General features: G+C 47.0%; 1 protein-coding gene across 1 annotated transcript in view; it reads right to left on the minus strand.

Moving 5' to 3' along the window:
- Positions 1–370: 370 nt before the first annotated feature.
- Positions 371–25,341, minus strand: part of LOC147111681 (deuterosome assembly protein 1-like) — a 227,163-nt gene continuing 202,192 nt past the window's right edge. Inside the window, exon 14 of the mRNA XM_085998788.1 lies at positions 371–987. Within this exon, the coding sequence (XP_085854914.1) occupies positions 775–987 (213 nt within the window). The 3' untranslated portion in view covers positions 371–774. The remainder of the gene's footprint in view (positions 988–25,341) is intronic.

Raw genomic sequence — 25,341 nt, forward strand, 5'->3', positions numbered from 1 at the left:
AGTGTGTAGAGTGGATGGCAGATTACGGGTAAGATGAGTGAGAGAAGAGCAAGTGGGAGGGGAGGTTCAGGGGTTGAGCAGATAGTTCAATGGAGAACAGGTAGTGGGAGTAATGGCAATGAGTAGGAGTAGTGAGGGTGGTAAGAAGGAAAGGGGGTAGTGAGAAAGCAAAGAAAATGCAAAGGCAGAAAGGAGGTGGGGATGAAATATGAGTTACAGCATTGCCTAACTTGAGAAGCACGTAATGCAGGACTCAAAGCATAAGAAAATACAATAGAAAAACAACAAAAAAGCATGTGATGGAAATACAATCGTCCCCATGACAGAAAAAACATGACAGTTACAGTAATTAAATATTAAACAACAGGAGCTGGATGAAGCCACAAGACGTTTGATATATTATACGAGGCATGTGTGTGTGGTACAAAAATGCCATAATGATACATTCATTCCTTGTGATTTCCCCAATAGGATTGTTTCCTTAACTCAAGAATGACAATGAAAGAAGGACAGTGTAAATAAACAAATGCACAATTGGTTCTAAATTAACAGAATATACTTTTCATAAAGTATTGCACCAAAACATTAACATTATTCAAAGTTCACTTTCAGAAGTTTTGAATGAATGATAGATTTTGTAAAAACATGCGTACAAATTTTTAGTAGTTGCAGACATGCACACACTCAATTACTGTGTTAGTCACGAATGTCGCAAGTCAATTAATTTACTACAGTATGTACTGCATATACAAATCTCAAGAGATCCACACTGTTTCAGATTTCTTGACCAGTGCATTGACACCATAAAGCTGTAGTATCAGGCATATCCACTTTAGCTCCAGCATACATCTTAACTGTATGCTTTGAATCAGACTGCAGTTCATCAATGTGGGAAGTAAGCAGCTTCGCCAGCACTCGGGCTCGTTCTTCTTCTTCTTCAAGGAAATGCTCTGTTACTGATGAAGTGTCTGACATCTCTGTGGGAGTCTAAACATTATAAAAGTAGTATGTCACTTCAGTGACACTAACAGCACTTTATTATTAAACATAACAACATTGAAAGTTTAGCTGAACTATAGTGATCCTATTGAATAATTGTACTTTTTTCGTTATTTGGAAATCCTATATTTCTTTATCTTTACAAAAATAATAATTTGCAGTCTAATTACATTGTAATTACATTACGTTGTAAATGGTTCCCTCTCCTCAGGTACCATCTCTCACAATTTTAAAACTGTCGTCATTATACCACTCCTGAAAAGACCTACCCTTGACCCCTTTGTCCTTACAAACCACCACACCATCTCCAACCTCCCTTTCCTCACCAAAGTTCTTGATTGTGTTGTCACTTGTCAAATCTGTGCCTTTTTTCTCCACCATTCCCTGTTTGAATCTCTCAAATCAGGTTTCCATTTCTGACAAAGCACTGAACGGGCCCTAACCAAAGTCACAAATTATATTCTCTGTGACTATGGTGCATTATTCCTCTTCAACCTCTCTGCAGCCTTTGACGCAGTCGACCACATGATCCTCCTCAAACGTCTTTCTTCTGTTGTCCAGCTCTGCGCGATTCCCCTCGCTAGGTTCCACGCTTAACTATCCGATCATAGACAGAGCATTTCTGCTCCTTTACCGTTACATTGGACCAGCCACATAAATACTGTGGCAACAAGAGCAGGTCAGAGGCTAGGTATTCTGTGGCGAGTGTCTCACTTCCTGACTTCCCAAAGCCTTTCTACCATCTACAAGGCACAAGTAAGGAGTGTGATGGAATACTCTCCAGTTGCCTGGATGAGTGCAGCTCCAACAACATTCAAGAAGCTCGACACCATCTAGGACAAAGCAGCCTGCTTGATTGGCACCCCATCCACCACCTTAAACATTCACTCCCTCCACCACCAGCGTACCGTGGCTGCAGTGTGTACCATCTACAAGATGCACTGCAGCAACTCGCCAAGGCTTCTTTGGCAGCACCTCCCAAACCCGTGACCTCTTCCACCTAGAAGGACAAGGACAGCAGGCGCATGGGAACACCACCACCTCCAAGTCACACACCATCCCGACTTGGAAATATATCGCCGATCCTTCATCGTCACTGGGTCAAAATCCTGGAACTCCCTACCTAACAGCACTGTGGGAGTACCATCACCACACGGACTGCAGCGGTTCAAGAAGACGTGACACCACCACCTTCTCAAGGGCAATTAGGGATGGGCAATAAATGCTGGCCTTGCCAGTGACACCCACATCCCATAAAAACAAATAAAAAAATAATCTCCACTCATGTATCATTGGTCACCTCTTTCATCTACTTGCTGCCCCTTGGGGACATTATGTGCAGACTGTCATGAATCTTATCATGACTCATGAAGTAACACTGGGTGGCCAGCTGGTGGTGCCATCCAAGGAGTATAAATACTCGGGCGTGGGCCCAGCTTGCTCAGGATGCTTCTGTAACCAGGAGCTAGTGATGTAACTAGAAATCTCATGGTTTTGAAACAGTTGATTAAAGCCTTGTTTTATACTCAAACCAAGTGCTCAGTAGTCTTTTTACATCAATTTAATCAACTGTGTATCGGCTCCACACTCTGAGTAATTTTGGGAACAGCCAGCTACGACTTCAACTGTAGAAGCGAACTCCGATGTAATAATCAATCCATCATGGACAAACTACTCAGACCCGCCCGTCTTGACCTGGACCCGAATTCACCTACAAGGTATGGAAACACTGGTATCGTACCTTCAGCAACTTCCTTAGGGTGTGTTGTGAGAATGTTCCTGATAAATTAGAGATACTTGCCAATTATATATCTCCTCATGTGTTTGGCTATATCGAAGACCTTGTAGACTATGACTCCGCTATCCTAATATTACAGCGAGTATATGTTAAGGCCCCAAATGAAATTTTTGCTCGGCATCTACTGGCCACTACTTGACAACAACCCGGGGAATCACTTGACGAATTCCTTCAAAAGCTTCGCAGGCTCAGCAAGGATTGTAATCTTAAAGCTGTCACAGCTGAGCAGTACCAGGAGTTAATTTGTGATTCCTTTATTAATGGGATTGCGTCTCCCTTCATACGCCAGCGTCTGTTGGAGAATAAAACCCTCGAGTTACAGGCTGCCTATGACCAGGCATGTTCCCTGGACTTAGCAAAGAGGAATGCAGATACCTATCTTTTACCACGTGCACGGGCTGCTGCTATCACTTTTAATGACTCCTTCGATAGGTCTCGGGCAGAAGCCTTCACTGATGACGACCCTGCCCTAGCAGCATCTTGGCAATCTGGAAGGAAGTGTTTCTTCTGTGGAGGTGCATTCCACTATAGGAAATTTTGTCCTGCTTGTAATGCAACCTGCAATCATTGCAGTAAGAAAGGTCACTTTTCTAAGGTATACCAGTCAAGAGCCTCTGTTAGTAAGAAAGGCCACTTTTCTAAGGTATACTGGTCAAGAGCCCCTGTTAGTTTTGCAGCTACTATCTATAAAACTGCTCCTCCCACAAGAGCCACTACTAAGGTTACAGCTGCAATCTATAAAACTGCTCCTCCTCCAAGAACCACTACTAAGGTTACAGCTGTCAAGGGTAAAACCGCCCCTCCTCCCATCACAGCTGTTTTTCCCCAAAGTCTGTCCCATGCAGCCATGAAGGTTTTGGTAAATGGACACATTTTGAGCGCAGTAATCGACTCATGCAGCTCTGACAGCTTCATTAGTGAGCGGGCTGTCAGTAAGTTAAAACTACGTATTTACCCCTCGGACAGGGAAATTGCAATGGCTCTGACGACACTGACCACCAACTCTTCCGGCTTTTGTCTTGTCGACCTTATTCTCAATAGCCGCACTTATTTCTCCACCTGGCTCGGGGTGCTCAAAAACCTATGCAGTGATGTGCTCCTGGAACAGGATTTCCAGAAACAACACAAAAGACTTACTTTCGAGATTGGAGGGTCAAAGCCGGAGCTTACATTTTCCAAAGTACCGTTTTGTGCGCTTTTGGCGGTTTCGCTCGATGAGCCCTCCTTGTTTGCCAATCTTTCCCCCCGATGTAAGCACATAGTCACTAAATCACGACGTTTCAGCCAAGATGATCGATCCTTTATCGAGGCAGAAATCTCTCGCCTTCTAGCTGACGGTATCATTGAGCCATGTTCATCTTCCTGGCGGGCTCAAGTCGTCGTCGTTAAAAATCCTCTGAAGCAACACAAGAAACGTCTTTGCATTGATTACTCGCAAACTATTAACCAGTATACCGACCTGGATGCCTACCCCCTACCACGCATCGATGACATGGTCAATAACCTTGCCAACTACAAGGTATTTTCAACTTTTGATTTAAAGAGCGCATACCATCAAGTACCGTTAAAGGACTCTGACAAAAAGTATATGGCCTTTGAGGCCAATGGTCGGCTTTATCAGTTTTGTTGCCTTCCATTTGGGGTCACCAATGGGGTGGCCATCTTTCAACGGGCAATGGATAGCCTAGTCAAACAGGAGAACTTAACAGACACTTTTCCATATCTGGATAATATCACCATTGCTGGTCATGACCAGAAGGAGCATGATGCCAACCTCCAGAAATGTTTTGACATTCTCCATCATCGTAACTTAACCTTAAATGAGTCCAAATCTGTGAAATCAGTACCATCAGTCAACATCCTTGGCTACTGGGTGGGCAACTGTGTCATCAAACTGGATCTGGAGCGACTTCGTCCGCTTCAGGAGCTCCCCTCTCGGCTCTCTTTGTCGAGCACTCGGCATGTTCGCCTATTATGCGAAGTGGATACCCCATTTCTCTGACAAGATCCAGCCCCTGCTTCATGCAAAGTCATTTCTGTTGGAGGCAACGGCTATTTCAGCTTTCAACCTCCTCAACAGACAACTGGAAAAAGCCACGCTTCATTCCATCGATGGAAAATCTCCCTTTCGTGGTCGAGTGCGATGCATCGTATGTGGCGATCTCGGCTACCTTGAATCAAGGTGTTCGACCCGTTGCATTTCTGTCCAGAACTTTGCAGGGTAGTGAGCTCCATTATCCTCCTGTCGAGAAGGAGGCTACTGCTATCATCGAAGCAGTACATAAATGGAGTCATTTTCTCGCTCGTCGCCATTTCACGCTTATAACGATCAGCGCTCTGTGGCCTTTATGCTGGCTAACCGGAAACACACTAAGATCAAGAATAACAAAATACAACTCTGGAGGATGGAATTAGCCGCCTTTGGCTACACCATACATTAATCGACCCAGCAAAGAGAATGTGGCCCCAGATACCCCCTCACGTGCATTCTGCTCTTCTATGTCAACTTTGACTCTTGCGGACCTTCATACTGACTTATGCCATCCTGGTGTTACCCGTATGTTGCACTTTGTGCGATCTAAAAATCTCCCATTTTCTATGGCAGATGCGAAAAGAACTTGCTCCACCTGTAGAATCTGTGCGGAATTAAAACCGCAATTCTTCCGTCCATCGGATGGCTCGCTCATACACATTATACAGCCTATGCAGCGACTCAGCATTGACTTTAAAGGGCCATTGCCTTCCTCAACGCGAAACACCTATTTACTTACTATGTTGGACGAATATTCACACTTTCCCTTTGCTTTCCCCTGTCCCAATATGCTTACTTCCACAGTGATCAAATGCCTCGATCAGGTCTTTTCCCTTTGCGGTACGGCCAATTTCATCCACTCTGATCGGGGTCCCTCCTTCATGTCAAGCGAACTCAAAAGTTATCTTTCCCAACGGGGAACCGCCACAACAAGACACCGTATCATCCCATCGGTAATGGACAGGTTGAGAGATACAACGCTATCATTTGGAACGCTGTTTGTCTTGCACTGAGGTCACGCAACCTACCAGACCAGCAGTGGGAAACTATGCTCCCTGGCGCATTGCATTCCATCAGGTCTCTTCTTTCTACGTCCACCAATGTCACTCCTCACGAGCGATTCTTCAGGTTCCAGCGTCGCTCCACTCATGGGACGTCATGGTTGGCAGCTCCCGGCCCTGTGTTGCTCCGAAAATTCGTCCGATCTTCCAAAAACGATCCCCAAGTCGACGAGGTGGAACTAACGGACGTTAATCCCACTTACGCGCACGCGCAGTACCCTGATGGCCGGGAGTCCACCGTTTCACTCCGTGATCTGGCTCCCTGTCCAACCAGTCCCACGGACTCAACTGGTAGAGGAACCCATGGTAATGATACTGACGCGCTGCGCTCCTTTGAGGATGACACCCTACCTGGGACATCAAGGGATCTGCCGGCTACTCCACCGGAGCAACTCGGGGAGCCGAGCGCTTCCCATGGGATGGCCACCCAAAGCCAGGACGCTGGTCAATCCCCGGCTACCAACCAAGATGACGCCAGCTCTGCGCCTGTGGGGACCCGCACCCGGAGTCACGATCTCCCCAGTCTTCCGCAGGTCGATCAAGGTGACACGGGCCCCGTCGATCTACCAGTACGGACCAAGTGACCCAGGGACCAAGACATGGTCCGAGGAGACGTGCCTTCCAGCCACAAGCGAAGATCTGAACGACTGCGCCTATTCGTGGTCCGCCTAATCCACTAGAAGGAAGTCATCAGACTTCCAAAACTTTCAGGCGGGAAGGATGTCATGAATCTTATCATGACTCATGAAGTAACACTGGGTGGCCAGCTGGTGACGCTGTCCAAGGAGTATAAATACTCGGGCGTGGGCCCAGCTTGCTCAGGATGTTTCTGTAACCGGGAACTAGTGATGTAACTAGAAATCTCATGGTTTTGAAACAGTTGGTTAAAGCCTTGTTTTATACTCAAACCAAGTGCTCAGTAGTCTTTTTACATCACAGACATGGGGTCAGCTTCCACTTGTACGCTGATGACACACGGCTCTACTACTCCACCACCTCAGTCGACCCCTCCACTGCCTCTATGTTGTTAGAGTGCTTGTCCAATATCCAGTCTTGGATAAGCTGCAATTTCCTCCAGTTGGCATTGGCATGACACAAGCCGTCACTTTCAGCCCCCACTGCAAACTCTGTACTCTCACCACCAATTCTTTTCCCCTCTCCAGTCATTGTCTCAGGCTGAACCACGCTGCTCGCAATCTTGACACCCTATTTGATCACGAGCTGAGCTTCCAACCCTATATACTAGCCATCACAAAGACTGCCTACTTCCACCTCCATAACATCGCCTGCCTCCATCCCTGCCTCAGCCCATCTGCCGCTGAAACCCTCATCCATGTCTTTGTCACCACCAGACTTAACTATCCAACGGGGAATGATAGCATAGTGGTTATGTTACTGGACTAGTAATCCAGAGGTCTGGACTGATAATCCACAGATGTGAGTTTAAATTCCACCATGGCAGCTGGGGAATTTAAATTCAGTTAATTAAATAAATCTTGAATAAAAAGCTAGTATCAGTAATGGTGACCATGAAACTATCGGATTGTCATAAAAACCCATCTGGTTCACTAATGTCCTGTGAAATCTGCTGTCCTTACCTGGTCTGGCCTATACGTGACTCCAGACCCACAGCAATGGCCTAGCAAGCCACTCAGTTGTAACAAACCCCTACGAAAAACAATAAGAATAATAAAACTGAATGGACCACCTGGCATCAGCCTCGGCTGAAGCATTTGCAACCATCTTCAGCCAGAAGGGCCGAGTGGATGATCCATATAGGTCCCTACCATCGCCAGTCTTCAGCTAATTCGATTCATAAGAACATAAGTAGGCCGTTTGGCCCTACAAGCCTGCTCTGCCACCGGTGTACCATCTACAAGATACACTGAAGCAACTTGCAAAGGCTTCTTTGGCAGTACCTCCCAAACCCGCGACCTTTACCACCTAGAAGGACAAGGGCAGCAGGCGCATGGGAACACCACCACCTCCAGGTTCCCCACCAAGTCACACACCATCCTGACTTAGAAGTATATCGTCGCTGGGTCAAAATCCTGGAACTCCCTCCCTAACAGCACTGTGGGAGTATCTTCACCACACGGACTGCAACGGTTCAAGAAGGCGGCTCACCACCACCTTCTCAAGGGTAGTGCAGTCCCACCCTACTCATGTCAAAGGCTGCAGATAGGTCAAGAAGGAGGAGGAAGGATAGTTTCCCTTTGTCACATAGGATGCCATTTGTGACTTTGACTTTGATAAGAGCTGTGACAGGGGTGGAAACCTGATTGGAGGGATTGAAACATGGTGTTCCGGGAAAGATGGGCACGGATTTGGAAGGCGACTGCATGTTCAAGGACTTTGGAAAGGAAAGATAGGTTGGAGATGGGGTGGTAGTTTGTAAGGATGGAGGGGGTCAAGGGTTTTTTTTTGAGGAGAGGGGTGATAACGGCAGATTTGAAGACGATGGGGACAGTACCCGAGGAGAGAGAACCGTTAACAATATCAGCTAACATGGGAGCCAGGAAGGGAAGGTGGGTGGTCAGCAGTTTAGTGGGAATAGGGTCGAAGGAGCAGGAGGTGGGTCTCATGGACAGTGTGAGCTCAGGATATTCCATAAACCTTTTTCCTATTAAACATTTTATTTATCAATAGGCAGCTCTTGATAAAAATTACAACCAAGTTGGAACAGAGCAAACCGCAGTACTTAGACTGCTGGTAGAATTTTAATTTACTTTGATTTTTTTGTAGTCCTTTGGGTAATTGCTTACTGCTATGTTAAATGAGGTTTTTTTTGATAGCATTAGTGTTTAGGCTCTGCATATAATCAATCCGATTGAGATTTACGACCTGGCAATATTACAACATAAAACAATTGAATTGGGACTTTGCAAAAAAATGAATGTGCTGAGCAATTTAATCTATGGAGCACAGTCACATACTTAGCTAATTTGACAGACTGGGTTGTCATCAATATGCCTGTTTTACTTGTAGCAGAAGTCAATTTGTCCCCCTGTGCTTTCTCTGTAGTTAACCCTATCAGCTCTGCAACCACTTGATTTATTACCAAAACATTGGGCATAGCATTGATACAGATGAATACTGGGAGTTTATTTTTCAGGGGAGCAAGGAAGAAGAATTGATCATTGCTTTTATTGTACATAGCTGAAGAATTACAGAAAATCAAAATGCATCACCTTGTCTCCAAAATCATGCTCAAGGGATTAGTATGGTAGATATGAATCACAGTTAGAAACTATTGGCCAGTGTTTAGTCAATTAATCTTCATGGTTATTGATGCATTGCTTTTCTGGGTGTTGCAGTCAAAGAATCTACTTCTCCTACAGAACTGAGAGGTTACAGCTGTCAGGAAAGATTGAACAGGCTAGGGCTCTTTTCTCTAGAAAAGAGAAGACCGAGGGGGTGACCTGATGAAGGTCTTTAAGATTGAAAGGGTTTGATAGGGTAGACATAGAGAAGATGGGCTCAATTTTAACTCAGCCGACAGGCGGGCTTTTAGGCGTGTTGGGGGTTAAAAATCGCAAAACCTGGGGGTCGGGACCCCCCCCCCCCGGCCTGGTTCCCGACACCTAGCCATTTTAACCCAGGTGCGTCTGATGGACCCGAATCAGTCCTGCCTGCAACAGACGGGACTGGTCTTTAGGCCCTTAAACAGCATTCATTGGCCTTGATAATCCCATTTTAACAGGCCCTTGCCTGTTTAACCCTTTTCCCACGTTAAACACGCCTGGTGGGGATCGCGCCTGTGAAACCTGGCGTGAGGACTATTGGCTTGCTGACTATCAGCTGCAGGTCAAACATTAAAGAGGAGATTTGATCAGTCCTCATTTGCAGGTGGCAGGACTTTGTTGTGTCAGGCCTGGGGCAACTTTCACCAGGCTTAACCACACCTGTAGAAGATTGGAGCCTCACACACTTCTCCAGTGTGACCTCCTGCGAGACCCCTCTCGCCACCCTCAACTGAGGCATCTACCAGAAGCATGGGAGGCCTTTTTTACCTTCCCTTCTTGGCATTAGAGGACCTCCAGCCCCATTCGCAAAATGACACATGCTACAACTGCAGAAGTTGCCATCAGAATTTTTATGCAAAACAAACAACTGATGGCATTTTTACAAATTACACAACATTTCACTCAAGTGACTACCCTTGTGACTATTTGTGCTTTATTTTCCTCTTACGCGTGCGCCTACGTAGTGGTTCCCCTGTGGCTTCAGCAGATGTGGAGGCCCCTTGCTCACTTTCTTGCTGCTCCTGTCTCGATACCTTTGGCGGGCGTCCTCTGGGGTGGCGAGCCTGTGAGGGCTCGCCAGCAGTCTGCTGCTCCTGCGGCTGTGCAGGGGTTGAGACCTCTATCTCCGTTGGGTGTGGACTCTGGCGGGGCTCTGACCGAGGGCTCTGCAGTGGCATGGAAGTGTGAGTGCTTGGAGAGGAGCCCCCACTTCCTTGAGGTCTGCCACCAAACTCCCTCTCATGGGTCAGGTCCCCCTCAGTGCCTGCAAGTGGCTTGAGAGCAGCTTGCTGCACATCAGGGGGGCCATGGGGACCCGTATCTCCAATGGCAGTCCTACTCAGAAGGACTTCCATGAAGGTCTGGTTTCTCTGTTCAATAGATGCCCATCGCTCCTCAAGAGATGTCATTCTATTCTGAACACTCACCATGTTTTCCATAACCTGGCGACTAACCTCCTCCATGGCCATCGCCCTCCTCTCCTCTACCGTAGCCATCCTCTCCTCTACGGTAGCCAGCCTTACCATGGAGGCAGCAATCATTTGCACGTAGGTAGCCATCCTTTCCGTGTTGATGCATTCATGCGCCACTGACTCCACAAAGGCTCTGCTCATGTTCGCTATGGACTCCGCCATTCGCTCCACACTCGCAGCGACCCTAGAGACAAAACCTGCCAGAGACTCCTGCATCTGTGTATGGAGTTCCATCACCTCTGATCTTATGAATGGACCCAGAGGCAGAGGGTCGACATGCAGCTGAGCCGCGCTGGCAGAGTCCTGCGCCCTCTGACGAGGACTCTCCACTGCTGTCCCTGTCTCCACAATCTGCTGATGCTCACTTGTGAGCTGTGATACACCAGGAGACAACTCTACTCTATATCCCGAAGGTCCCACCGAGGTGTGAGTGTCTGCGCTGGTGCTGGGTGCGCTTATTTCTGCTGACGCTGCACCCTCAGAGGTTGCGGATTCCTCTGAGGAGTCTGGCTGCTCAGGCTCTTCCTCCTGCACACTGGGGATGGGGGCTCTCGATGGTCCTATGGGGGAGTCAAGGAAAAAGTTAGAGATGTGATGCCAAGGTTACATGCACATTGCATTCTGCAGATGATCATAAGTCCATATGATGTAGCTTCAGAATCATTATCAGCGACTCATGCAATGCCAATGAGAGAGATGGAAAACTATTCTGTCACCAGCTTGCGGGGATGCTCCTGTCTGTCCTTCCCCAACTTCCACATCTCGGTCAGCCCTGACAATCTTCAGGATGCCTTCCTCCGAGGGCGTGAGCTTGGCTAATGAGGGCAGCCCTCCTCCTGTCCTGGCTCGCTCTCTCCTGTTGTGAGCTCTCTTTTCCTGCAATGAGGGAGACAAGTGGAGGTTGAGTGAGAATGAAGGAGTGAGTGCAGAGATTGCAAGCATAGATACTTAGAAGGAGACAAAGATGGAGTGAGGTTGCAAGACCAAGAGCCCTCCCTGTGTGTTGTCAGTTGTGTTCAAAGCATCAGAGTGAGAGGGAGTGTGAGGGCTGCATGGTGGAATAGTTCTGTGAATGTGAGCATAGAGAGAGAGGGAATGAGTAAGGGTGCATGGATGTGAGTGTCTAGTGGGATGTGCAGGAAGAGATTGCGAAAGCTGAGTGCTGGTGAAGAAAGGCAATGGGGATCAGATTGAGGATGATGGAAACTTCATACAGTACTTACTTTTCCAGTGCGATGAAGGTCATGGAATCTTTTCCTGCACTGCATCCACGTTCTTCGTGTGAGCCCCAAGGAGTTGACTTGACCAGCCACCTGTAGCCACACAGCCTTGGTCTGACTGGGAGGCCTCTTCCTCCCTGAAGAAGGGAACAGGACCTCCCTGTGGGCCCTAGCACCATCCAGCAATGCCTGGAGTGAAGCCTCATCAAATTTGGGGGCAGATCTTGCCCTCCCGCTGGCCGTTGCTCCTGCAGGCTCCTGTGCCATCTTAATGGTGAAGTTTGGAAGCCTGCAGAAGAAGCAAGGCTTGCTGTGGACCTTAAAAGCAGCAGCAATGATGATGTCATATTCTGCGACTTTCTGACTGGAAATACTCAATTGCCAAGGCTTCCCACACGTTGGAAATCAATTGGCCAATTGAGTTAAAATTGCATCAATCTCACAGACCCATTTAGAATCGTGTGGGAAACACTAAATTCGGGGAACCCGCCAATTCCCTGCACCTGAGTTAAAATCGACCCCGATGTTTCCATTTGTGGGGAGACCAGAACTAGGGACCATCAATATAAGATAAATCTAATCACTAATAAATCTAATAGGGAATTCAGGAGAAACTTCTTTACCCAGAGAATGGTTAGAATGTGGAACGCGCTACCACAAGGAGTAGTTGAGGTGATTAGCATAGATGAATTTAAGGGGAAGCTAGATAAACACATGAGGGAGAAAGGAATAGAAGGATATGTTAATGGGGTTAGATGAAGAAGGGTGGGAGAAGGCTTGTGTGGAGCATAACCACTGGCATGGACCTGTTAGGCTAAATGGCCTGTTTCTCTGCTGTAAATACTATGAAATCTCTGATAGTAATTTGTGTGTATGCCTTTTTTATGGGTAAAAATGTAAAAAAATTGTTTATTCATAGATACATTCAGAAAACAATACTACTGGAAGAGCCACAATCCAAATGTCTCGATCAATACGGTGCTGCCAGAAAGGCCTTCCCAATGCTGCCTACAGTTTGATTTTCATTCGAGTAGAAGGTATCTGTGGTGGAGATAGCATAGAAAATCTCTGACTCCAATTTAGGAACAATCTGTTCACTTGGAAGCAGTTAGGCTGTGTGATACACGGTCTGGAGCAACATACTGGTGCCTGGATTTTTCTGCCCAAGCTAAAAAGGAGAAATTTCCCAGGTGCATCTGATTGCTTAGAATGCAGTGAATGTCAGAAAACAATGCAGGTCAGAGCACTTGCCTGTAAAGGAACCTGCCTGAATTTCCCTCCATTTAAATTAATGGAAGACTAATTGTGCAGGGTCCTTTAAATTTGTGTGCTGATTTTCTGATATTTGCTGCACCCAGGAGATTCTCGTCCTTGTGTTTAAACATTTTCATGTCCTCACACCTTCCTATTTCTGTAACCTTCAGCCCTACAAATTCTAGATAACCCTCCATTCCTGGTCTCTTGTGCATCCCCACGTCCCTTTGCCCCACCAATGGCAGCACTGCCTTCAGCTGTGGAAAACTGCCCAGGTATGTCCTGCCCACAAAAAGCAGGACAAATCCAATCCAGCCAATTACCGCCCCATCAGTCTACTCTCAATCATCAGCAAAGTGATGGAAGGTGTCATCGACAGTGCTATCAAGCGGCACTTACTCACCAATAACCTGCTCACTGATGCCCAGTTTGGGTTCCGCCAGGACCACTCGGCTCCCGACCTCATTACAGCCTTGGTCCAAACATGGACAAAGGAGCTGAATTCCAGAGGTGAGGTGAGAGTGACTGCACTTGACATCAAAGCAGCATTTGACCGAGTGTGGCATCAAGAAGCCCTAGTAAAACTGAAGTCAATGGGAATCAGGGGGAAAACGCTCGACTGGCTGGAGTCATACCAAGCACAAAGAAAGATGGTTGTGGTGATTGAAGGTCAATCATCAGAGCCCCAGGACATCGCTGCAGGAGTTTCTCAGGGCAGTGTCCTAAGACCAACCATCTTCAGCTGCTTCATCAATGACCTTCCCTCCAACATAAGGTCAGAAATGGGGATGTTCGCTGATGACTGCAGTGTTCAGCGCCATTCACAACTCCTTAGATAATGAAGCAGTCCATGCCCGCATACGACAAGACCTGGACGACGTTCAGGCTTGGGCTGATAAGTGGCAGGTAACATTCGCGCCACAGAAGTGCCAGGCAATGACTATCTCCAACAAGCGAGAGTCTAACCACCTCCCCATGACATTCAACAGCATTACCATCACCGAATCCCCCACCATCAACATCCTGGGGGTCACCACTGACCAGAAACTTAACTGGACCAGCCACATAAATACTGTGGCAACAAGAGCAGGTCAGAGGCTAGGTATTCTGGCACAAGTAAGGAGTGTGATGGAATACTCTCCACTTGCCTGGATGAGTGCAGCTGCAACAACACTCAAGAAGTTCAACGCCATCCAGGACAAAGCAGCCCATTTGATTGGCACCCCATTCGCCGCCTTAAACATTCACTCCCTCCACCATTGGCGTACCATGGCTGCAGTGTGTACCATCTACAAGATGCACTGCAGCAACTAGCCAAGGCATCTTTGGCAGCACCTCCCAAACCCGCGACCTCTTCCACATAGAAGGACAAGGGCAGCAGGCGCATGGGAACACCACCACCTCCAAGTTCCCCTCCAAGTCACACACCATCCTGACTTGGAAGTATATCGCCAATCCTTCATCGTCGCTGGGTCAAAATCCTGGAACCCTCTACCTAACAGCACTGTGGGAGTACCTTCACCACACTGTAGGGTTCTCAAAATTCCCACATTCCCCAAAGTTATTAATAAAGGGACCCTGAAGGACGAAGTTATAAGGGAACCCTAAACAAAATGGCTTCTGGACCTCGTGGCAGAAGCCTGCAAGAGCAGGGCCCTGCAAAAACGGCAGGCCAATTCAAAAGGGCTTTTGAAAACCCTGACATGCCGGGGCCTGTGAAAGACTTGTTATTTCTGAGAGCCAGACAAGTAGACAATGCAGAATACGCATTCTTAATCAACTCGGGAAAGACTTAATCTTGAACCCATCAAAACTTTGCATAAATAATCGCTTACAGTTTAAACTGGCTACCGAGCCAGGAAGACACCGATTCACGTTTATGAATAACAAACACCAGGGCATTAAAGAGCATTTAGCAAAGGGGCAACCACCCAAAAAGCAGTTAAAGTGAACGGCTATAATCACTTTAACGAGCCCGCCAAAAATCGGACAAAGAACTAACCCTGATTTGGCGTGCAGATAACGAACCTCCGAAATAGTATAATTGTAGGCCCACCGGTAACCAGGCAGACAAAGACTAAGGTGCAGTAACAAAGCTGACGACCGAAGCAGGGGTAGAAGAAGAAGCAGACGAAGGCGGGCCGACGAAAGGCAGAGAAGGCAGTGTGGAGAAGCGTTGGGGGACGAGCAGGCACATGCTCAGGTACAGAGATACTCAAAACTCAAAGAAGCAGACGACCACGAGCACCGCGGTAACAAAGGGCCGGGTAAACCATACCTTCGGATCATTACCACTGCACAGGTAGTGATCTAGGCCACCGTGACCAAGCCAACACCGAAGACCACCAACTGAGCCCCAACCGCAACAAATCTTCGACAACCAGACCACCACCAGAAGAACAAAACCCGAAGTCTTCCATTCTGCAAGGTAAAGTACCCAACAAAGACTTTACTCCCCGGCCTAGAAATTCAGTTGCGTTTGCGCCCACTTATTGGCTATAGAGTGGTTTGCGCCGGAAGTTTTTTAGCGCCCGAAATTCAGTTGGTCCCTAACATCGGCGTTAGCCGGTAGCGCTGCGCCGGCACCGATGACGTCATCGGTGTGCGCAGCGCCCCGGTTCCAATGCTATTCCGTGCTGATGGCCAAATTCAGTTGCGGCCGCCTCGCCCGTAGCGGCCGCAAACAGCGTTTGAAAAACGGTGCCTTGCAGCTCCGAGAGGCCGGTGCATAAAGGTGGAGGGGCGGCCGGCCGCTTTCCCGGCGGCCGCCTGGCCGCACCTCCCTCCCCGGACTCCTGCACCACCCCCCCGCGGCATTGGTGTCTGACTCCCGCGAGCCCGGCACTTCTCCGTGGTGCCGGGCTCATTTGCCGGGGGAATCCAGCGGCGATCTCACGGCTGCAGGCAGCTCCTCCTTAAGAGAAGGAGGAGGCCTGCAGTACCCCAGCCTGCCGCACCGCATCGGGTGCCGCAGCGGCAGCTGGACGCCTGAAACTGACTTTCATCGCCCCAAATGAGGCGGCCAAACCCTGCAATAGCGCCCGCCTCCATCTTGGGGCGGCGCAACTGAATTTCAGGCGGGCGCTATGGGAATCCGGGCGAGCGCAAAATTTCGGGCACTAAAGACCTGGCGCGGCGATACCGAATTTTTAGCCCCCTATCTCTAACGGAGGAAAAGAGGGTACTTTACTCAGACGACTCCACCGCCGCGCCCTGAGACCACGTGACGACAGCGAGCCCCAAAGGACACAAAAAGCGAACCCCAAAACCACAACCGGCTTGATCGACAGGATTCGACCTGTTCAGAAACCCTTATTGGTGAGCATAATCCGTGGCCCCTCACAGCACAATTTAGTTAGATATTGGGGGTGGGACAAAGGTAGGGGGATTATTACTGTGATTTTTCCCTCGATGTGCCATGTGTTCCCCATTCCTAATTAAGTGTACTCTTGTAAGCCTGTAACTATTCCAGTAATTTTCAGTGTTGTAACTTTTATTGTGCCTTTTTAATAAAAATACAGTTTTCTTGCACCAAACCAGTTGTCTACTCCAATTCTGTATCACCGCCTGTACCTAAGTCCGGTGTCTAGAACCCAGGGGTGTGGGAGCGATTCGAACCACTAAAAAGCCAGTCAGGGGCGAAGCTGACGGCGCACACGCCACCCCCTACAACACGGACTGCAGCGGTTCAAGAAGGCGGCTCACCACCACCTTCTCAAGGGCAACTAGGGATGGGCAATAAATGTTGGCTTTGCCAGCAACGCCCAGATCACATAAGCGAATAAAACAAAAAAACAGCTGCATAGGCCCCACGTTGTGGAATTCCCTCCCTAAACCCCATAGCCTCTCTGCCTCCCTTTTCTCCTTTAAGCACCTCCTTAAAACCCACCTCTTTGACCTCTCCTAATCTCTCTTTCTTTGGCTCAGTGTCAATTTTTGTCTTATTATGCCTCTGTGAAGCACCTGGAAATGTTTCTCTACATTATAGACACAATGGGCTGGATTTTGCCAGCCCCGAGGAGGCGGGTATGGAGGCAGGACTGCCAGTAAAGTTGCAGAAAGTGGGGGCGGATGGCAAACCCACCCCCATCCCACCTCCGTGCCATTTTGCCAGGAGGCGGGAAGCCATCATGACCTGGGTCCTGTCTCCTCGAGGTGGGGAAGGGATTAAATCCTTTTAACTGCCTGTTAACAGGTAGTTAACAGGCAGAAAAAAGGATTAGTCCCATTTTACCTTTTCAAGTGCAGGCTTCCCGACCTCGGAGGAGTCGAGTAGGAGGTCTGCGGGGGTCGGAGGGGTCTGAAAGTGAGATGTAGAGGTGAGTGATGGGTGCAAGTGTGGAGTGGTAAGTATGTGAGCTGAGTGTAAAGTGTTATAAAATGTTAACTTACCTTTGTTTCTGCCTACAGCCTTCAGCCGCTCTGGATCCGGAGGCCCGACATCTTCATTGTCGATTTCACAGACTGGCTGTTGGATCCTCCGAACCAACAGTCATCTGATTTCTACAAAGTAGAAAGATTTGATGAGTCCTGAACACAAGGACTCATCAAACTACACAGAATGTCAGTGTTTGACAGCTTCACAGAGCTGTCAAATGCTGACATTTCTTCTTTCAAGAAATCTTGACAGATGGCACGTCAGACATTGATGTGCTCTGTCAGTGACATCCCCCTAATTGGCCTGCTGAGCCCACAGGGCGGGCTTAACAAGATCAATCAGGGGAAAATCCCGCTGGTTGGCCAGAAGATGATGGAGGCGGGACTGAGACTTGGCAAGCAGCAGTCCCACCTCCAACACGTCTCCATTCAGAAAATCCAGCCCTATATATATGCAAGTTGTTATTGTTGTTGTGGGGGGAAAAACCTGAGAACAGATCGGTCAGTCTGTCATGATAAATTGTGGAAATACTTTTATGAGAGCAGAATTTTCTGATTGATAGATAACCAGTGGAGGTATCAATAAGAAACCAAACAGATCTGAATGTTGATCTAAAGGGTCACTCAGGAGGAGGAACAAAATAGTTAAATGAGGACTTGACACTGGGTGAGGCACAGAGCACAAGAGTCAGCGAATGAAGTTGTAGAGGTGGAACCTACTGTTGCTGAGCAGAAACTTAGGAGATATCAGTTCCTGGCTCTACAGCCTGCAGACATGGCTCTTAAGGGTCCTTCCGTGGCATAGTGCCTCAGTGGAGTCCAATGCCATCCTGTGTGGCATCAAAGAGGGATTCTCATCAATGCAGTGTATCGTGAAGAAAGTGGCAGCTCCAAAAATATTTGTGAATGTCGACATGTGTGCCGAGGGCTGGAAGAACACATTGGCCCAGAAATTCAGGTCGGAGGCTTCCCGCGGGTGCAAGCCTCCGACCTGCACTTACCTAGTGTGCCGGCCGTTGTGCTGTGGGCCCGCGTGGGATTCCGATCCTGGGCCTCCTACAACTGCCAGCGCGCAGTGCTTGCGTATCCCAGGGGCGCAGTTAGTTTGAAGCGTCCCCTGGGATCACGTGGGCCATGGGGAGCTAATGGTAGCAAGGAAATGCCCATTCATAAAATTGCAGGAAGAGCTGTCAAAGCTATAAATACTATAAGCCCCAAAACATCACTAAAACTTCAAATAAATTTTAAAAAAATCACATTTTTAAAATAACTATAAATTACATAAAATAACTATTTTAAACAATAATTTAAATTTTTGAAAAAATTAATTACATTTTCTAACGGGGCTAAAAATAAACTTATCTTTTTTTAAAGTATTTAAAAATAATAAACCAGTGGAAAAAATGTTTTAATTTTAATTAATTCACCACTTACCTTGTTAAAAGCAGGCCTTGCGCCTGCTTTTTACATGTGTAACTCCTGGAGACTTACCCTCCCGGAGAAACCTGGAAAAAAACCGTAAGTTCCAGGCGTACGTGCTCCCTCTTCGGCGTATGCGTTCGACCTCTGAACCCCTTCCTTTAAGGGACCGGAAGTTCCGGTTTCCCGTGCATGCGCAGTGTATGCACGAAACCGGCACTTCCGTTGGGCCTACGGGTGAGTACCCCGTGCGTACTCACCCGTGGAGACCCGAATTTCTGGGCCATTATTGTCCTTTTCAGGAAACCAGTGAACCAGTTGAGTTTTTATAACAATCCAACAGCTTCATATTCACTTTTTCATTTCCAAAATGTATTTATTTTTTTTAGAACGGAATACAAATTCTCAAACATTGGGATTTCAACTCACATTTTCTGGATTATTATTCCAGGCCTCTGGATTACTAGTCCAGCAACATAACCATTATGCTATGGTACCTCATGACTATTATCACTTATGCCAGCATCTATCTTTCCATTATCCTTTGAAATTTCTATTAGCAGGCCGTTCTGGAAACGGAAATTGTAAAAGGATAAAACATGCTGCAATAATTTGAGAAATACTGCTTGATGCACACTGTAGGGCATCACTTGACCTATCCTGACAACTGAACCTTCCTTTCAACATCCCAATGGCATATTCAATGCAAATTCTGGTTCTAATATGTGCCTCCTTTGCAACAGTGATGGTCCTACAAAGTGGTGTCATGAATCATGGGAGAAGAGATGGTTCTTGTCAGCCAGCATCCATCTTGACTCTTGCCCTTAACTTTAAAAAAGAGCAGGAATGCAAGACTCCCGAAGTGTAAAAGCATCATGACAGCTCCTAGCATAATGGGTATTCAAGTGTATGAATCTGTGCCTATGATCGCACCTTAACTGCACATTCAGGGAATGAAAAGCTGCTCGACTTATGTAATTCTGAGTTTCACATTTGGGTCACACATTACCACGCAAGATCAATCAATGACCCTTACAACCATTGGAAATCCTATGACACTGTAAAAGCTGATCGCCCTCTCATTCATCTGCTCAGGAACACTGTATAAACTGTGCTGTCCTGGCAAGGATGTTATTTGTGATATGCCTGATGCAAGTATGGACTATTAATTTGCTGATCTGGCAGAAGTCTCCAGTCGCTTGCTGGAATTAACTTGTAGCATAAAAGGTCAATACTGTAGTGACCTTCTCTGCCACTATAAGAGCAGATGTGCTGCTGACCTCACCTGGAATTCTTGCTGCAGCAGCAAACAAAGCTCTTCTAACTTTCATGGATGAATTGCAGCATCCTGAGATAACTCCTGAGGGAGATTTAGGAAGTACGGTCTGGAGGAATACATCCTGTTGCCAGGGTACCACCAGGTGGGTCTGTCTCTCTTTTGGTGCTGCTAGATAAGCCTGGCTTACCATACATTCTTCTGCTGCTATCTCCTCCAACATGTAAATCACATACAATGGAATGCCCATAGCAAACCTTGTTATATAGCCTTTAGTGATATGTTGCCTAATTCTCCAATGAACAACTCTCTCAACAGGGAAGAGAAATTGTAGCTGAAGTCCTCAGATGTAGAATGCAACAAAAATTGTTGAAATCAATGCAGTCAATACAATATGGTCAAAACTCAGCTCAAACAAAATGACAACATTTTACCTTTAGAAAATCACCTGGTGATCAGCTGGTCTTGGGAAGAACATCTTGGGAAGAGCGGAAATGATAGATGATGTCATCACTTCCCAAATCCTTTATTTGTATGGCTATGCTGTTAAGCGAGCAGCTGCTTCTTGAGCATGCCTCAATTCTGTTGGAATTTATGATGCAGTGCAAATTGGGCAGAAATCCAATGGATCTACGGCCCGTCCCAAATTCCAGCCCAGACTCCCTCACGCACAACTACTGTTTTCCTCTCACCCCATACCCAGGGATTTCAGTGCCTTTGTCTTTTACTGCTACCATTAGCCAATACCTGGATGATAGCCTTAAACATTTCTTTGATGGATGAAGCAGCTCATCCAATTCTGTTTGAAACTTCATGGGACAATTGAGCTGCCGAGTTTTAATATTAAATGTCAAACCACAGTCCTTGAGTTAAGAATGACGACATACAGCCACTGTAGGATCCGTTCCACCTCCACAATGGTAAAAATTGGACTATGAAATATAAAAACCCAGAACTGCACAGCCTGCAAAAAGAGATGGGCAATAAAAGGGTTAATTCAAACATTGCAGCCGAAACTATGAGCCATCAAGAAACTGGATATCAATGATCACAGACAATCTAAAATACGAATGCTTCAGAACAAGAACATTTGCATATTAATTTACCTTAAGGGGTTACATTGTTAAAGAAGACCATGGCCCCAGAATAACTAGTATCAGTACAGGTCTAGACAATGGGCCGGGCCTTGAACCATCTGAATACGAATGCTAACAGAAACCAACAACTAGCATATGCAGTCACCTTGGGAAGGTGGCATTGTCAGAAAGGTATCTCTAATCAATGGACAATACGAGGGACAATTAGCCATCAAGAGTTCTCTGCTAGAGACATTCACACATTTTGAAATGGCCATCGTATGCTTAGGAGGGGGCCACGATATGTGTTTCAAGATTGCAAGTTAGTTATGGTTTAAAGGAAGAGTCACTTCGAAGAGAGTGGTGTGGGAAGCCATCGGAAGAACAGCGAGCAGAAAGATTCGGGCCTACAATCAACTCCAAGAGACAGCCGATTGGGAGTGGTGATTGTATGTTTCAGTCAAATCTTAGAGGGGGCTTTTGTCATTGAGTCTGAGTAAGTTTGTAAGTTTCAGTCAGGTCACAATAAGGGTTTTGTGATTGAGTCTGAGTAACTTTATATGTAACAGTCAAATCGCGGATGGGTTTAACTGTGAGATATTTTGTCGATGCAAATGACCCTTGCGTAGGGGTTGTTAGCCTAATATAAATCGTAGGGATTTATACTGGAGAGGTAATTGTGTGTGTGTGTGTGTTTAATAAACGAACGAATCAAAGGTTGAGCCAAAACCCTGTGCCGTGTGTATTTTGTTCTTATAAATCCTGACATCCAAGAACTGTGTGTAATGGGGACCAGTATCGGAGAAAACTCCTTACACCACTGAAGTTCATGAGTTACAAGAACTACAACAGTGTCTACAACATTGCTTGAAATTTATGCTGGCAGGTGTCCAGGTCATTTCCACTATTCAATTTTGTGACTGGAAGCTCTCATATCGGCCACACAGTTTTTCCCAAATAAAATTTTGATACTTCACTCTGCACCTCCAAAGTTACTATAAAATAAACTAACTGCATCTTTATCTGGTGCTTAGAATTAATGGAAATAAATTATTTCCCTCTGTGTGACAGAACTACTACAGATCCCAAAAGGTCAAGCAGGCTGGAAACACAAAATATAAAAATCATTGTTTTCATCAGCTACGCAAATGATGTAATCTTTTTGATGAGGTGTCTGGAAGTAGTACATGCACAATGTTGGAAGAAAACACTTTGCTGGGGGAGAGTGGTTTGAGAGCAGAAATATGTATGACAAAGCTACACACTTCAGGTGGGATTGGAAAAAGGGAGGTGCGGACTGGGTTTCCCAGGGATCTTGAAACTCGGCAGCCAAAAGGAGGCGGGAGCTGCCAGATGCGGCAGGTAAGTGCTTTTCCAGTGCTGCTTATGGGCCAGGAGGAGCAGGAGTGCCTCCTCCTGGCCCCTCAAGGAAACCTGCAGTGCTCTCCCACTCCCCACGATCAGCCAAACCCCCCAGCCCCTGCGATCCGAGCCCACCCCATCTACAGCGGTCCTCGGTTTTCCCGCCCGGCAGACAACCAGCCTTTCAATCTGGCCATGTAGCAATAAATACAGAAAATTTGTGCCACATGGTTGCTTAGACAGTCTCAGGACATTGCTGCAGGAGTTTGAGGACAGTGTTCTCAGCCCAACCATCTTCAACTGCTTCATTAATGACCTGATAATAAAATCAGGAGACGTGCTGTTTTCTAATTACACAGTTCCTTTGATAAAGAAGCAGCCCATGCTAAATAACAGCAGGACCTTGATAACATCCAGACTTGGGATGACAAGTGGTAGGTAACATTCATAACACCTAGGTGCCAGGCAATGACCATCTCCAATAAGAAAAAGCTCAAATATCTCCCTTGTCTTTAACGGCACCACCATTGCCAAGTTGCCACCATCAACATCTTTGGGAACACCACGGACCAGAAGCTTCACTGGACCAGCCTTATCAACAGGAGCTGGGAGAGGCTGGGTACTACACAAGAAGTGGTTCACCTGCTGACCAATGTTCCCTTTAAGCTGCACGGCCCCGCAGCGCTTCAGGGATCCCATGCAGCCAGCTTTTCAATGCAAAAACTGCGCATGTGTGGTATTTTGAATGGCCCATACAGCCCCTTAAAGGGGCCACGCTTCGCCAAAAAAAAATACTGGAAACATTGCTCCTGACCCTTTGAAGCCTCTCCACCATCTACAAGGTGTTAGGAGTGTAATGGAATACTCACCATTTGCCTGAATAGGTGCAGATGAAAAAATAACACCAAACAGCACAGAGCAGTCTGCTTGATCGGTGCCCTTGCCTTTGAACTTAATATAGAATCCTGGGGCACTATATATTAGCTACAGTCTGGACTGCAGTAACTTACCAAGCTTATTTTGCCACCACCGAACACTAAGATAGACGAGAGCAGCAATATCAATGGAACATTATCACCTCCATGTCACCTACCATCTTGACCTGAACGTATATTGCCATTCCTTCATTGTTGCTGGGTCAATATCCTGGAATTCCCTACCTAACACCATTGCAGAAGCACTTTCACCACAAGGACTACAGCAGTTCAAAAAGGTCCACTGACATTACTCAGCAATAAATGTGGCCTTGCCAGTATTGCCCACATCCAGAGAACAAATTCAAAAAAATATGGGCCTAGAAATTCGATGCTTTAACGCCGGCCATTAGGGCCAGTTTTGTGGAACAAAATGGTGGCTGCCTCGCTTCCGACACGGGACACGGCGGCCACCATTTTGGTAAGGGCCAGAATGCTGCTGCCGACAGCACTGGCCTCTCAAATTTAAATAAGCAGATTACGATGTCAATCAGCGTGCAACTCCTCATTTGACGCCACGACTGCTAATTTGGATGTTCTCACTCTCCATTATGCTATGTCCTGAATATGCATAGAAAAGTATGTGTGAAGCAGCCCTGTAGAGACGGCGTCAACGCTTCTTAAAAGGACACAAACATCTTTCAAATAAGTTTGGATTTCAGCTTTTGGACTTCTAAAAAATATTTTATTGAAGTGCGTGCAGGGAGTGTGCTGGACACTTGCAAAGCTTTGGATGATACAGGAAAGCCTCCGAGAAGACAGAAAATGATGGAAATACTCAGCAGGTCAGGCAGCATCAGTGGAGACAGAAATAGAGTTAATGTCTCGGGTTGAGATGCAGCCTTTTCTGCTTTTATTTCAGATTTCCAGCATCTGCAGTATTTGGCCTCTGAGAAGACCACTTGCTCACAGTCCTGGGGGCACATGGAGATGAAGCAGAGTCAACAAAGGGGACAAGCTGCTCACAGAGGGAAGAGGAAGAAGCAGACGAGGAGGACGCAGAAGAGGATGACGCAACCCTGACAGCCGCTTTCTGGCCGGGAATGTATCATCTGCGGTACCAGTGGCCACAACCCCAATTCCCCTTTCAACATTTGTCCCACACCTTACCTTCCCTCTGTTACTGACCATCACAGCATCCTCTTGGCCACAATGCTGAAATAAAAGCTACCACGAAGCAAACTTTCCAATTCAACTTTATCCATATATGCATCCAATATGACATCAAGAAATCAACTAATCATCCTTGTGCATTCCCTTAGTGACTGTCTTTGCCTATCCTACTGATGTCACACGGAGCTACCCCAGTTGCTGCAGCATGGCTGGTGGAAGGCTGCTGACTTTCAGTGGGGGACACGGCAGATGGCCTTGCAGGATGACCTCAAGGAGCTGGGAGTGTCAAATCAAGTGACGGTATTTCTTCTTCTTCACTCTCCTCTCCCTCTTCTTGGTCAACCACTGGCTGGGCAGGCTGCATTTTTTGAGTGTGTGAAATGAGGAAGGCACAAGGGTAGAGTTGTGGTGAGGGGAGGGCGGGAAAGCAAGAGCTGCATGCTTACACCGTGCAAACCTTGTAAATCAGAAGATATTGTGGGATGAGGGGAAAGTGGGATGTGAGTAGGAGGATAACGTATGAGGATACCAGCATCTTGTATCCTTTCAGCCCTGTCGCTGGTCAAGGGCTCAGCCATGCCCCTGCCAAGAATGGCCAGCAACGTCTCCTCCAAGGAGGTGAGGTGAAGCTAGGAATGTGAAGTGTACCTTGTGTTTAGTACA

The sequence above is a fragment of the Somniosus microcephalus genome, chromosome 10, assembly GCF_052327205.1.
Source record: "Somniosus microcephalus isolate GS21.2 chromosome 10, FLI_Smic_1.0, whole genome shotgun sequence".
NCBI classification, from domain to species: Eukaryota; Metazoa; Chordata; class Chondrichthyes; order Squaliformes; family Somniosidae; genus Somniosus; species Somniosus microcephalus.